Genomic DNA, 15701 nt, shown 5'->3' with positions numbered 1-15701 from the left:
GACCCACTGAGATCTCAGAAAATAGGAGAGCTAGAGACACCAATCCACAGGGTATGTTTGCTTGTCCGTTACACGTTACACTTGTATCAGAATTTGAGGTTACTAGATTATGATCTTCAGGTCAAATGGGGTCAAAAAGTAAGACTTCAGATTGGTGTCCGAGCTGCCCCAGACCTTCTAATGCAACCAATGCGCCTAAATACCTGTTCTAAGAAAAATTCACTTGTACTTTTCTAAGGTCAGTGACCTTGTCTGATCTTCCAAAGCTCATGGTGGCGAAAATCATAAAGGACAGTTTTGATGTTTGCATTTGAATAAGCGTCAAGGATTATGCTAGGTCGTACGTCCCTAAAAAAAATGTTTACCTGGTTCATTTTAGATCAGTGACGTATTCTGATCTTAACGAAGTCTATGAAAGATATGTAATGCGGCTCAAGTTATCAATAAATTCAAAATAATCACCATAAACTACTTCATAGAATAAGCTCTAAGGTAAAACAAGCTGGTTTTGACCTTGATCTGACCTTCATACCTGACCTTATGTCAATAAGATTTGCTATTTTACTTGTCGTATTGATTAAGAAACTGTCTCAAAGGTGCACAACTTATCTAACATCCCGTTTTTCATCAGACTGAATGATTACCTAGATAGTGTTTTCGCTGAAATCATGTCGTAACGTTGACCTGCCGTAGGTAAATGACCTTATATGGTAAACCTAGACTTTTCTTACCAAACGGTCCGCTATTTAATTGTTTACAGATACGCCAAATTTGGCGTGGCCACATTGCGCCATTCGGAAATCATTCCCGAAAAACCTTCGGGTTAGGAGGTAAGTTGACCCAAGGATCTTGCGTTGCGAGGCTTTTCGAAGGCAAAATTTGACGACATGCAATAACAGAGACCATCCTTGTTGTCAATCGGCACATGCGGTCATCAACCTTCGCCAAAATATTAGAGCACGTTGTTGCGAAAGTCATTTTGAACGCATCAAACGAAGTCTTCCCCCTAACTGAAAGACCTGTGACAGCAAATCAGCTCCACCGATGCATGCAGATTATCTTACATTGCCTGTTATTGCGCTTGGTCCAATTAAATCACACTTGACCCAGTATCTGAGCAATTGTCGCGCCATTGCGCATACTTCACGCGCCGTGTCCATTGTTGCTACCATTGCCTTTGAAAACATGTCGATGTCTTTGATGTTAATTCATCCACGGTGTGCTGCCAACAGCAAGTACTCTTCCAGTGGTGGGCTTGTTTGACCTTCAACTACTTCACCTAGGGCTGCCATGACCCAACATTCAGGAGATCGCCTACGGCATACTCAGTGCGATTTGTTGAAACGAGATAACTCAGAAATGTGCTGGACAGTTCACGACTAACCAAGAGTAAATTCCTGTTTACATATATGTGACATGCTGTAATAAAAAAATCACCGTTGGTGCCTTGTATCATTCAGGCTGTAACATATCATACGGCGTCAGACACTTTAAGTGTCGAAACACCAGGTGGCCAGTGTCAGGAAATACTGGGAAAGCAGAGTTCTCGCCACATAACGGAATGGTAAACCGGGAATGTTTGATGACATCGGAAACCCTGTAAAAATGGCCGGTTGGTGAACCGTTTTCCGCAAATCAGAACCTAAGGCACAACAATTCTCTCTGCACATCAGACCTCATTTTTAGCGATGACGCCATCAGCTAATGCACCATTTCCCGCCAATCAGGGCTTACTTGGCACAGACGTCGACGGCGATTGTCTTCTCTCCCTCCAGCAGGTTGTTGGGGCTCTTTACTTTGACCTCGAATGTGGGCAGCACATACTCCTCCACCAGGAAATGTTCGGTTTTGGGTAGTCCATTGGTCTCCACACGTATATCCCAGCGACCCTGAAAGTCAATGACGAAGGCTGCCGAAATGCTCCCAGCGGTGCTTGGGTGCACGTAGGCAGTTTTTGCGGTCTTGGGCACGGCTTTGTTACTCAGTCGAGGTATGTACCAATTCATGCCAGTAGATGGCAGCAGGTTGCTGAAAGGCTTCATCAGCATTGACTCTTTGATCGGAGCGTGATCTCACCGGGTAGGAGTGGAGGAGGTATACCTGCAATACGCAGGACACTTGACCTCCATGTGGCCTCATCAAAGGCGACCCCTTTATCAGAGTATGATTCCACCACGCAACGAGCGGAGAGGCGAGAGAGTATAACCGCACCAGGGCTGACTCTCGACCTCCATGTGACCTCACCAGGGGCGGCTCCTCGGTCAGCTGCAGCTCCAGCTGGATGAGGCCTCCGGTGGTCTTGATGTCTCTCCACTGGGCGACGCGAATGTTGTCTGGGGTGGTCACCCGCACCTCCGGAATCTGAGGAGCAGTGCCCGATTTAGAAATAAACACATTCGGCACATGGCTTGCACTGAATTATACGGCGTTGCAGATGAGTTCCTTTTCAGCATGACAACAACTTTAAAAAACACACCACAGCGCTTTGCTGCATCAGCACATGTCACCAATGAATAAACTTGGTTGGGACTTCGGCAGCCGTTCGTCACTACCTGCTTGCATTTCCTAATGATATTCACATTCTCCGAGCAGCGATCACTGGAAATAGGTTATAGCCCTCTTCAAATAATCACCCCATAGGGTTTGGCAGTGAATCAATGCGATGTTCAACAGCTCACGTTTTCGATAACAGGAGTGAGGTCAGTCCGCAGGGATATGACACGGATCAGGACTTTGTCCCCGGGACGGTATCGGGGCTTGTCCGTCTGAATCAGCGTCACCAGCGTGAAGCCCTTGATGGACACCTGAAAGACAAGGAAACATCATGATGCAAGGACTTGTACGCCAAGTACGCAGACAGTGGCAAAATTGGTAGCACCTTTTCCGGGTTGTGCTTGCAGTGCATCAATACAGCTCGCGCAGTGTTGGCTACTGACTAGGATTTGTACTTACGAATGGATGACCTCAGATAATGGTACATAAGGTCGTCTTAAAAAACAAGACTACTAGAAAAGCTAATGAGTCAGTTAATGACATCAGCACTTTATTTCGGTGATAAGCAGCACAAAAACTGACTAGTCCCACCCACGCGCACTCAGATACAAACATACACCACGTATTGTTGTACCTCACTGACAAAGGGCGGCGCAGCAGGGCGGGGGATGGGGTGCTGCTCTCGCCGCCCATCGAAAGGTGGCAGAGTATGTTTTACCCCATTGGCATCAGTGCCCACTTTTTCCCAAACAAAAATACTGCAGCTACACATACGTCCATCAAAAGTTTAGATGTGTGAGACCCTATGACTGAGCTAGGGTACTGAATCAGACTCAAAAAACCCTCCTCTGCATCAAGTGCATGGGCGACACGGACTTTGAGTTAAGGGAAGGATTTCCAGGGGCTTCCTGGACAAAATGGGGCTCTCTCACAGCGCGGGGGGCTCCTGGGCACTGTCGTCTTCAATGAGTTAAGCATCGGGCATGTCTCCTCCCCCTCCCAAAGAAATAAAAACTGAGTGGCCATCATCTAATTTTCCGGCAAAGGGTCCCACTAACTTGAAACAGGGCCTCTTGTTCCAAAACAGGGCTTCCTGTGCATAGGGGAGCCTCCGCCTCCAGAGAGGAATGCATTTAATTCACAAAGGGGCGTATAAAGCTGGCCAAGGGGCCTCGTTATCCAAAGCGGGACATCCTGAGCCAGACCCGCAGTCGTCTGATGCATGAAAGGGCCTCCTGACCAGGAGGCCTTGAAAGGGCCTCCTGGTCAACGATTGAACCCTCCTGAACATAGATCGTGCCTCCTACTCAGAACGGAAGCTCCCTAGTCGATAGCGGGTGGTCAGTCAGCAAAGGAGCCCCCGAACATAATGTTGGGCCTCCTTATCTAGAGGATGGGCTCCCGTATTCATAAAGTTGCTCTCATGAACCTACAAACGAGCGTCCTGATGTGGAAGTGGTTGTCTGGGTACGCTCTCACACACATCACATCAGGTCACATCACTTTCTAGCTTAATTATGGCATGGCCTTCTTGACCTTAACTTTGGTAACTTACGAAAAGATACAGTGTTTTCTTTTGGGGAAGGGACCTCCCAAACATTTTAGGGGCCACAAACAAACTCTTCCCCATGATGCGCCCTTTCTGATCAGATGAAGCGATGATGATAAAGAAGAAATGATGATAATGTGATAATATATGATATCATTAAATGATAAATATGCGTAAAGGATAAAGATCATTTTTGCATCTTTGTGGATGCGACAGCCCAGGTTTCGGCCAGAAGGCACTATTTTGTGTTGAAAGGAGTGTTCCATATTTATATAGATTTTTGAACGCAAATAGCCATTTTGAAGATCTTTCGGTGTTGTTCACAACCCTGTCATCCTTAAGATTTAAACCCCTTTAATTTCTAAGCCACACGCCCGCGAAAAGTGGGAGAGAATTTCGGGGAGAGTGTTTCAGGGTCATTTTGACATTCATGACGCCATAACAACGCCATTCAAAAGCGTGTCATTCCATAAGCCGTACGTATGTTGGTTTGAATCGTAGCTGCATTGGAGCACATTGATGCTGGGAACTTGGCTGCGTCTGCACGAAATTTGGCTGATTGTGATAGTACGAAGGTGCACATCTGGTATACGGCAGAGGAGAAACTAGTCCACCAAAACAACTTGGTCTCCGCAGGTCAATAGGATATCCAAGTAATTGGCGGAGTTTCTGTTGGAACAAGATTTGACGTATAGTTCTTGCACGGCGCTGTGCTTCATACAAGCATTGTTTTTCCGGCATTACCAGTTGGTTTGGAGAATTTGTACGCGGCTTATAGGTTGCGATCTGATTTAATCCATTGTGCTGGTTCTGTCGCTGGGAATTTCTGACAAAACATATGCAATACGCCGAACAAAAATGGGCTATGCTTCACTAGAATTTTGACACTTTCTGGCTTACTGGCTTTTTCACGCGACGCGACGATCCAGGAGCCAGGAGCCAGATCCAGAAACCAGCAGCCAGAAATAAGGAATGCGGCGATCAAGACCAAGAAGAATGTAATTGTTGAGGCGTTCATATCTGGCGTTCTTGAGCGATATTTCCAGATGTAACTGCAGGAAATAGGCTTTCAATCATTGTTGTGCAAGGTATGATGATGCAAACAAGTTATGACGCATCGAGGAGCACATTTACTAAGCCGAGAATTGTCTTATCTAGAGCAGTTTTTCACTTAAAAGTATACTAATATTCATAAGTGAGCTTGTTTCACCATATCTGATGACTTCTTCAATATAGGCTTATATTCTGGGACAAACAGCACCTTTTGGACATTAGTAGTCTACTGATTCGGATAAAAATGTCGAGCTTGTGTTTCAAAAGACCCTTTTTATATTTTTCAGCATTCCTGTCAATCCGGATTATCCTTGCCTGGATTAACAGACTACCTGACCTCTACCTCTTAGGGTGTCCTGTATATGTGATAAGGAGGCTTTTGGAATGGGATAAGGACGCCTTTTCCTGGTTTTGGTAGGTCCAATATTGATAAAAAGGCCCTCGTTATGCGGACAGCAGCTTTGTATGAGTAGGTCCCTTTCTTGTGTTGTGGCTCTCATAAGGAATACTGGGACTCCTTGCAAAGTTACGATATCTTCCATTTACCTAAACTCATTTATTTCTGGAATAAGAGGCCCCGTTACAAATAAGGAAGATCTGGTTAGGGATCAAGGTGCGCTCTTCTGGGGTCAAGAGACCTTTCGCTGGTTTGGGAGGACCCTTTGCGAATCAAGGTCCACTGTTTTTTTTTTTGTTTTTTTTGTTAGGAGGCCCCGTTTCTGATCAGGAGGCCCCTTCTAGGCTAAGACGACTGATATACTAGAGCTCAGAGCAGCTTTTGTCATTAGAACGCACTTGTTTTGGATCCTTGTTTGCCCCTTCCTTGCATTGGGTATCTTGCTCCCATGGATCATGTGACCTTTTTAGGACCAAGGGGCCAGCTTAGGATGACATTTTCTAGATCATGAGGACATTTTCTCGAATTCGGTGGAACATTTTGGGATCAAAAAGGTGTTATCTTTATTTACCCTGATATTTAATGAAAATTGAAGTCTTGTCCTGATCCAGGCGTATGTCAATCAAAAATTTGTCTGCATTAACACCTGCACGTTCATTCAAAATTCAAGCATTACCAGTTTCGCGTGCTATTAAGTTCTAGCTATTGTAAGCAAGAACGTTTAAAAAGGCCTGTTTGGTGAAACTTGTTGACTACAAAGGCACAGGTAGCGTCTGAGAAAAGATCCGGGAAGGTACAATGTTTTGCGGAGTTGGCAGAAGGCCTGGTAGGTTTCTGAGGGTACCTGTGGGCAGAGACCTCACCAGAATATTACACTACGTGGGGAGGACTAAGGGTCCGACCGGTGGAGGAAGGGTAGGGGGCTGGCGCAGAATATTGCCAGAACACTGTCATGACCGCACCAATGTCTGGGTTTTTCGCCGGCCGCTTCAACTAAACATCAGGAAGGACGGAAGTAACCAGTACTCTTTGATCGTATCAGGTCGTCTGATAGCCTTTAAGGTACACTACAAGGGAGAAGGTCACTCCTTGTTTCTCATGGGTCATATCGTGTAAACCACTTAATAAAGCCTGTTGTGACCAGATTTTGCGATGACAGCAAGTGAATGTTGTCGCAACGTGAACTAGTGCTAAAATCTGCGTGGTGTTCCTTAGAAGTCAAACAGAAGAGACATCATCACCATCGTGTGAGACAAATGACATCCCCTGACTTTGGAAACGCAATCTGTTCGACCTTGATTTTCTGGGTAATTTCATTCCTGAGCGTACACATAACAAGAGCCAACCCACATGAACCTAGGTTATGGCATTGAAGACCAATGTATGCTCTGAAATGCGACTAAGTATGGGTTGCAGGGCGTGCGACCTTCCTTTTGATGAATCCGCTTTACGCGTGACAAAAATAAAGTGGTAATGGAACCGGGGTCATGAGCTGCCATTTACAGGACGTGGATGCGCACTGTGGAGAAGACGATACATATAATGCAAAGTCCACTTCATGATGATGGCATCGGGGTCATGAGCCGCCATTTACAGGACGTGGATGTGCACCACGAAGAGGACGATGCATGTGTTGCAAAACGCACATCCACGTCACTGTATCTCCCCGGGTACGAACCCTGGACGAGTCTGAGAAGCGCAGCCCGGCGGCGTTGGAAATGTTGAAATGCAGGGTGGCCGTCGTGAAGAAAATCGAGTGCGGCATGGGCAGGTCGAAACAATGAACGCCATCAGCTGAAGAGAACAGCAACGTCAGGGCGACAGCCAATCAAAATGGCCGATTGGCAACCGAGCCAATGAGATCGTCAGTGTGAGTTAAGGACAGGTAATCAGGGAGGTAATGGTAAAATAAGCACGGTCAGTCAGAGTGGTAGGAGAAAGAGACAATCAGGACACACACACGCACAGGGGAAAGACAATGAGAAGGGCAGTCCAGCATATTTTTCGTCGGGTTCGCTATACAGAATCGTCGTGGCGAAACAGAACAGCCAACTGATCAGTGCGACGCCCCAGTGCTGTCCTACATCACAAATGGTGGATTATTTAAAGCTCACTGCCAGCTGGCCCCTGTCCAAATGCATGCTGTTGGCGGATGCGTGTCCTGAGGGGACTTTTCCCCAAGGTTTTTTCTGAATGGGTTTCGTACGGCGCACCGTAGCCGAAATATTAGTCACTGATGTACCTTGTGAGGTCACCGACCCGTGGCAGATCAAAGTGGGGCCGCGGTCGTCAGTGAAGATCATGGAGTCACCCTACGGAATCGTGCAATCGGCTGTGACAGAGTGGTGTTACATGAAATCAGACACCTTTGAGCTATTTTAGAGAATTGGATCATTGATTTGAGGACCACAAAAAATCCGATTGCAATTAGACAAAGCTTAAAGATAAGATTGCCAAAACCGATGCGCTTTTTTACAGGCTAGTTTATCCAGCGGGCAGTTTTTTAACGCTCGTTTTGATTCCCGTGGGGAGTCAACAGACGACTGATCTAAGCTTGATGAAGATGAGAGGAGGTCATTGATCTAAAATAGTCCAACGAACTTTTTGTTTTTAGGAACATGCCGCTTATGGTGGACCTTAACGCTTATTCGAATTCCAATACCAAACCAACCTTGAATGTTTTTGGTTACCTTGAGCTACTGAAGGTTACATACGATCACTGGACAGAAATAAGCACCACTGACATTTTGCTTAGAAGATATCCAGGGCCTACTTTCCAATGGCGAATTTACGGTGCTACGAATTAATGTCGTATAAAATGACAAAGCGGAAATAAGCCATTTTCACGAAAGCTCGTAGTTTCTTAGATTCATAGTTCGCAGTTTTGTCTACGTGCGTGGTTACGAAAAAGTGGTGGAGTTAGCCATCATGCCCTCACAATGAAAATCACTCTATCGTTTGCAAGATTTCGATATACTTTGTGTCACAGCTAAATATGTACGGCAAATAATATGTTTCACAGAGTTCTTGCGATCTAATAACTCAAAGACGAAAATATGGTTGAGCTACACCATCCATCACTAAATAAAGAACCACCTGCTATAAACACGTTTTGATGCGATTGAGCTGTGTGAAAAGGACTGCTGAAAAAAATGACTGTGAAAGGTTGAACGTGAGGGGGAGGTATGAAGGCCTGGCGAGGTTGCATCAGGAGGTCCTATGGCACTTCAGACAACAATCTGGGGTGAGACCTTTTTGTGACCTTTCGTGAGTTTTTGTGACCTGAGGGTACGGAACTCGGGACTTCAAACGGGGAAAACTTCAGCAATTTGAAACAAGTGAGCTCACATACAGGCATGCTTTACCTGTTAATTCAGTGTATCTAGCTTTCTCCGCTTCCAAAAATCTTAAAGGTGTTCAAATGAACTCTCACTCCCCATCCCCACCCGAGCGCATCGCATCCAGCCGGCCGCCGGGCCGAGTGTTAACACACTTCCGGGTGGCCGGTTGTGGCGCCCACCCGGAAGCGTGTTAACACTTGGGGTGGCCGCCACCCTCCGCTCGGGTGGGGAGGTCAATTTGACCCCCACTGAGATTTCAGAAACTAAGAGAGCTAGAGACACCAAATTCAGAGATATGTCGGCGTTTACGCGAACCCACTTGGATCAAAGTTTAAGATTCCCGAGTCATGGCCTTCGGGACAAATAAGGTTAAACAAGGTCAAACTACTGGTTGGTCTCCAAAGTCCCCCAAAACCTAGAAATCTGCTCTTAGCAAAACGTTACATGCTCAATTAACACGCGCTCGGGTGGGGGCTCAATTTGACCCGAAGGTTTTTCCAGAATGGATTCCGAACGGTGGCGCAGCCACGCCAAATTTTTCATAGCTGTAAACAATTGAATAGCCAATCGTTTGGTGTAAAACATTTAGATGTACCTTGTAAGGCCGCTGACCAATGGCAGGTCAAAGTCAGACCATGGTTTCGGCGAAAGCAATTTCTAGGGAATCCCTCAATCTGATCGAACAACAGAGTGTTAGACGAAGCCATACATCTCTGAGATGCTTTCTTAGGCAACACCGCAGTTGACTGAGCAAATTAAATTGACCTAAGGTCACTTATGAAGGTCACACCACGGTCAGAACCAGCCTGTTTCGTTACTCAAGGGCTTGCTGTATGGGATGGTTTCTGGCGCTCATTTCGAGTTTATTGATAGCAGGAACCGCATTATACATCTCCCATGAACTTCTTAGAGGTCAGAATACGTCATTGACCTAAAATGACCCAGGTCAACACCTTGTTTTAGGAACATACCGCCCAGCGTAATCTTTGTCGCTTAGTCAAATGCAAAACTCAAAACAATCTCGTATGATTTTGGTCACCTTGACCTTCAAAAGGTAAAACAAGGACACTGACCTCGAATGAGAATATGACTTTTTGCTTACAAACGGTTATTTAGGTTCTGGGGCACTTTGGAAACCAACCTGGAACTTGACCTTGTTTGACCTTTTTTGACTCAAAGATCATACCCTAGGAACCTGAAACTTTGACCTAAGTGAGTTCACGTACAGGTCAATACACCCTGTACATTTGGTGTATATAGCTGTCTTAGTTCCCGAGATCTCTGGGGGATCAAATTGACCTCCATCCGGGCAAAGGGTATCTAGCCGGCCACCCGGGCGCGTGTTAAGATTAATGACGTTGTTTGAGCTTTCGAAGGTCATGGTGACCAAAATCATGCAAGACTACTTTCAGTTTTACGCTTGGTTAAGCGACAAAGGTAAAGCTAGGCAGTATGTTCCGAAAACAAAATGTTGGCCTGAGTCATTTAAGGCCAGTGAACTGTTTTGACTTTTGAAAAGCCCATGGAAAATCATATTGCGGTTCATGTTCTTAATAAATTCGAAATGAGTATATAAGTATAAACTACTCCACACAGCGGGTCCCAGAGTAATAAAACAAGGCTATGGCCAAGATCTGACCTTCAAACGCGACTCTAGTTAAAGAAAAATGCTCATTTAATTGTAGCGTTGACCAAGAACGTATCCCAGAGACGCATGACTTCGTCTTACACTCCGTTGTTGCATCAGATTGAACGATTCCCTAGACAATGACTTCGCTGAATGCATGGCGTGACTTTGACCTGCTGTAAGCCAGCGACCTTAAATGGTACATCTAAATTTTTGACACAGAACGACCGGCTATTCCACGGTCTACAGCTATGAAACGATTTGCTGCAGCTACGCCGCGTCGCTCAGGAGCCATTTTGGCAAGACCTTCGCGGGGTGGGGGGGGGGGGGGGGTAAATTGGCCTACCTCCACCTGATCGCGTGTTAAAACTCACAGCCTACAGTGTCCGGTATCGGCTCCACCAGCGATAACCCGGTGGTGTCGTCGATCTCGTCTGGGAGGGTGATGGCCACGTTCCGCCCCGGCCCGGGGAGCTTGAAGAGTGTGACGCAGACATGCTCGTGGTGCCGCCCTGTAGCAGCTTGGGCGCCGTGAAGAGAAGCCCGCGTGTGGAAGGGAGTGGCGTCACTATTCAGACGTACGGACGATTGGGGTCTTGCATCAACAGTCCGCGTGTCTGAGAAGTTCTGCATCACAGTCCGCGTGTCTGAGAGTCCACAGTCTGCAGTATCTGATAGGTCCTGCATCACAGGTCGCCATGTCTGAGCAGGTCCTGCATCACAGCCCGGATGTCCGAGAGATCCTGCATCACAGCCCGAATGTCCGAGAGATCCCTGAACTCAACAACCCGGATGCCAGAGGTCATGCATCACGCCGGAGTCAGCGCGGCCCGCACTCACAGGCCCGGATGTCCGAAGAGGCCTACGTCAGCCCCGGAGGTCCCGCATCACAGCCCGGATGTCCGAGAGGTCCCGCATAACAACCACGCCGGTGGAGGCTTACAACTAAGGGAACGACGGACAACATCGACCTAGGTAACACAGCCTCATTATTCTCAGAAAGTTTGACGACAATCTGAACCCGAGCTACTTACGGCGTGACATTGTCACCAGCCATAATACTCCGCCATGGCAAACGCAAGACATGGTCATCGACTTGTGTCTCCTACGATATGCTACGCGTGATATAGTGCACTCATCCCATACAGCCAGTTCATTCGTCAACCATGAATGCCGATCATCTCTGCCAGTCCGACCCTGCCGGCATCAGCCCCGCAGCGTTGACATCGCTCCCTGTTTAGCTTTAATCTAAATGTGTCCGTCAATATTTACACGTTTAAGACACATCCTACATATCTGCCAACATTCCATCCCACGGGGGGGGTGATTTTCCGCACTGTTCGCTGCGTCGTGGATTGTCGTCATCTGATCGGAGCACAAACGACCGGATTGAACTTATGACATTGGAAAGACGGCACGGCAGGACATGCTGCAGATGCACTGTTCGCACTGGCGCTGGCAGCAGTCGCTGAGCATTATGTTCGATCCGTTCCGAATGCCATACGATCTCATGTACGCCGTTTTCGTCATACCGCTACCCATGAATGGATCACCAGGGTAAAATGATAAAAGCACCGCCGAAAGATGTCAAAAATTCACAGCATTGTTGGCTTTGGATTACGGGGGCGCCAAGATCAAAACACGCTGTCATAAGTTATCCGTAGCTGCTAGTGGTACAGCAGATCGAGGCCACGACGTGTCAGCGATGACAGAGTGCTCCAAACCTGATTGTAGCCGATGTATCGAGCGGAAGAGGCATGACTGTAGGGGCAAGGGTAGAGGCAGGAATAAAACAGGAGTAGGGGTAGAGGCAGGGACAGGATAGGGACAGACTCAGGAACAAAGAAAGGGGCAGGTGCAGAGGCAGGGTCTGGTAGAGAGGCAGGCTAGGACAGGGCAGAGAAAGCAGGGCCAGATGCTGGGGCAAAGTCAGGGGCAGGAGCATGGCCAGGGACAGGAAAAGGGGCAGAATCAAGGCGAGACACGACGCACCACGCTCAGGGTTAACATCAATCTTGCGGTGGTGTATCGGCGTTTTTCAACCAAAAATATGAACCACTCTCAAGCCTTTTTACCGTTCCTACGCGTTGGCAAGGTGTCTGCGGGAGAGTTACGCCCTGAGGAAGAGTTACGCTCTGATCTGGCCCGGCGCTCTGTGTTGTGGTCTTGACTGGAGATGTTTCAACGGCTTGCTTAGTGGACCAGCAGCAGCTCTGGGTAGGAAGGCGGTAAATGAAGCATTGCTAAAAGCCCTGAAAATATAAATATGTTTGCTTACGCTTGTTCTGTGCTATCATTTCCCCAAAGTATAGAAACGTTTCTAACCATTATTTTTAGAGGTGTCTGATCTGTATTCGCTATCTTCACATCTTTCCCTTAGTATTCATTGGTCCCAGTCTCCCAGAGGAGACCTCCTCACAGGGGGCCTCCTGCGCTGAGTTTTTCCAAGGAAGAGGAGCACAGGACATGTTTTCCTAATCAAACTGTTACATGTATCATGTCCAAACAAATAAATGTCGACAGCGAAATATTACAGAGGGGGGGGGGGGGCCTTCTTATCATCCATCAAAGAGGTCCCGCCGAACTGAAACAGGGAATCCTGTTCCAGGAAAGGTCTTCCTGATACATATAAGGACTCCCAACCTGAGTCTCACATTTTTGGGGAGTGCCAAAACCACACTTTTGCTCTCTCTGCTCCTCTGCCGCGCCGCCCTTGGTTGCGCCCAATACCCATGCAGCACAACCACCATTCATCATCTTTTTACCACTTCCGGTTATGACCTGCCGCTCGTTGCACAAGTTTCATCTTTCTAGCACGCCAAGACTAAGAAACTAACCACAGACACTTTTTAATCTGTCTTGTTTTGGGAAAATCGAGATGTTTTTTGGTCAAACACCTAACATTTCGGTAGCATGACCGCCTGAATACACGCACTAAACTGCACCTTGCGCTCTGGGTTTTGACAAAATTACGAGCAGTGAACTTTGTCGGTTTTGGTGACGTTTTTTTCACCAGTCGAAAACATCTAAACTCAATGGCAATAATAAATCATTGACGTTATTTGACCTCGAAGTCAGCATTTTTTAACAGTATGCATTACTGAGGTAAAAATACTGTCCAGCATTTGTATGTGGCTGTTTACTAAACTAGCCCTTTTTTAAACCAGTCCCTGCAGTTTGCAGCCATGACTTTTTATATTCAAAACAATCATGCTGCCACTAAGCTTAACGTACGTGAACTCGTTTGGCGCTGCCTAACGGAACAGTGATCAGGTATGAATGACGCCATAGAAACGTGACGCGCATGCGCCTGCGGGCCAACCGCCGAATTTGAACCCGCGCATGCGCGATGGGTGACACATTGAAGCCCCCGCTCCACGGAACTAATGACAATGGTCACTGGTGGGGCAGACTTACATACGCCTGTGGGCCAACGGCCAAACTTAAACCCGCCCATGCGCGATGGGTAGCCCACTAAAGCCCCCCGCCCCACGGGACTAATGACAATGGTCACTGGTGGGGCAGACTTATATACGCCTGTGGGCCAACGGCCGAACTTAAACCCGCACATGCGCCGTGAGTAGCCCAATGAAGCCCCTTCCCCCCCCCCCCCAACCCCACGGGGCTCTCAACCTATGCGTGGCCGAAATATGTAGCCCACACTGAGCCAACCAAATGTCGGCGGAATTAAGATAGCTCGCGTGTATGACCAATCTTGCGTATTCCCCCCGCCACATTTTGTGATCAGTAACACAAGCATTTGAACACAGGCACTAGTTATGGCGACCATGATGCTGAGAATCGAATTACTTTGGAATAGCACCCTCACAGAAAATGTGAAGGCAAGTACACCAAAGACGCCCTCACGGAAAATCTACAAGAACGCCTCAAGAAATGCCAAAACACGCGTACATCGTAATGAAGTGAAAAAATGCATACACTAACCACCAGCAACATCTTGCGGCAGGTAGAGCAACAAGGCAGTCACACTGCTTGATGCAGTGGCAACTCTTAATCGCCAGCAGGGCAGCGACTCGAGCGTCGTAAAAGTATGTAAGGATGTTATAAAACGATGACGCCATTGAGTGTAATCTTAATAAATAGTGAAATTTTGTCATTTAGATTTGGGTTGTTTGTGGAATGCGCTAGCTTGCGCCTGAAAACAGTTGAACAGTTTCAAGTGAGTTTTTCCATCACATGCTGTACTCGCCTCAATTTCTTAAAATATGCAGCAATCCTCTTAGGTGTCGGTCCTGCTTACCCACTTATTTCACACTTATCTGCCATTCTCTGAGCGGTGACGAAAAACAAAGGCGAACAGCAAATCACTACAGCATTGTTAACTAATTAGCCCGAGACGTCCTTGTGGTCTTGTTAACTATAACTCGTACTTTACTGACATCATGTTTAAGCGGATTTCAATACTTTGATCAGCAACACTGTTCGGCTATACATGGTAAGGTGACCCTGAGAGGTCAACTCAGGGCACCGACCAAAATTAGGACTAGAATCGAAGATCTCAAGTCGAAGCTCGGGTCGATTCAGCCACCGCCCACAGCTGCAGCCAGTTAAAAAGGGTGTAAACAGCTGGAACGCGCGTCTCATTCAGTGCAAACATTCAATGACTTCGTCAATGACCAGTGCTGACCGGTGGAAAGCATCACTAGTTGATGCAAATACTGTTCATGTAGCTCTGATAGCATATCCAACGTGAGTGCCCACGCAGGTAAAATAAAAAATTGTCGCCGTGGAAAAACGCGCCCAAAAATATAAATTGCATTTGGCTTACCATCACCTTGGGCGTGACCCTATACACAACAAAATTACTCAAGTAAATGTGATCAAGGTTTGAATGGGCTCTAAAATGACGAGTCGTTTGTGCCTTATCTTTGGAATCCAGCACACCAATGGAGGATCTATAGTGAGTGCGACGGCTAAAAATAAGCATTTTCGTTCTATCGTATGTTAATTGCAAGATCAGAATAAAAGCGTCCTTGATGCTTACGATGAGTAGCTTTCATGCTTTGGGATCATATTAAGTTAAGAAAATTTCGCGGACACGGCATCGTCTCTCTTTAGGGCATAATATTGGAGCATTGTGTTATCACAAATTCACCAATTGCCTGCGTGAAGCAGATCTCACGTTAGTTCAACATACCCAGTTCAACGCAAATGGTTAACGAAGGTGCCATGGAATCTGCCCACATGTCGTGAACAGCTGGTTGCTCCTGCTTGTAATTT

At 46.9% G+C, this 15701-nt stretch overlaps 1 protein-coding gene across 1 annotated transcript in view; it reads right to left on the bottom strand.

Moving 5' to 3' along the window:
• Positions 1-15701, bottom strand: part of LOC119104800 (murinoglobulin-1) — a 132249-nt gene that overhangs the window by 31593 nt on the left and 84955 nt on the right. Inside the window, exons 4-6 of the mRNA XM_037228521.1 lie at positions 2679-2804; positions 2245-2361; positions 1735-1889 (exon numbers count right to left, since the gene is read on the bottom strand). Coding sequence (XP_037084416.1) covers positions 1735-1889; positions 2245-2361; positions 2679-2804 — 398 coding nt within the window. The remainder of the gene's footprint in view (positions 1-1734; positions 1890-2244; positions 2362-2678; positions 2805-15701) is intronic.

This window comes from Pollicipes pollicipes, unplaced genomic scaffold (assembly GCF_011947565.3).
Source record: "Pollicipes pollicipes isolate AB1234 unplaced genomic scaffold, Ppol_2.1 Scaffold_6052;HRSCAF=7182_pilon_pilon_pilon, whole genome shotgun sequence".
Classification (NCBI taxonomy): Eukaryota; Metazoa; Arthropoda; class Thecostraca; order Pollicipedomorpha; family Pollicipedidae; genus Pollicipes; species Pollicipes pollicipes.
The sequence above is the reverse complement of the archived record's forward strand: the minus strand, read 5'-3'. Positions and strand labels throughout refer to the sequence as shown.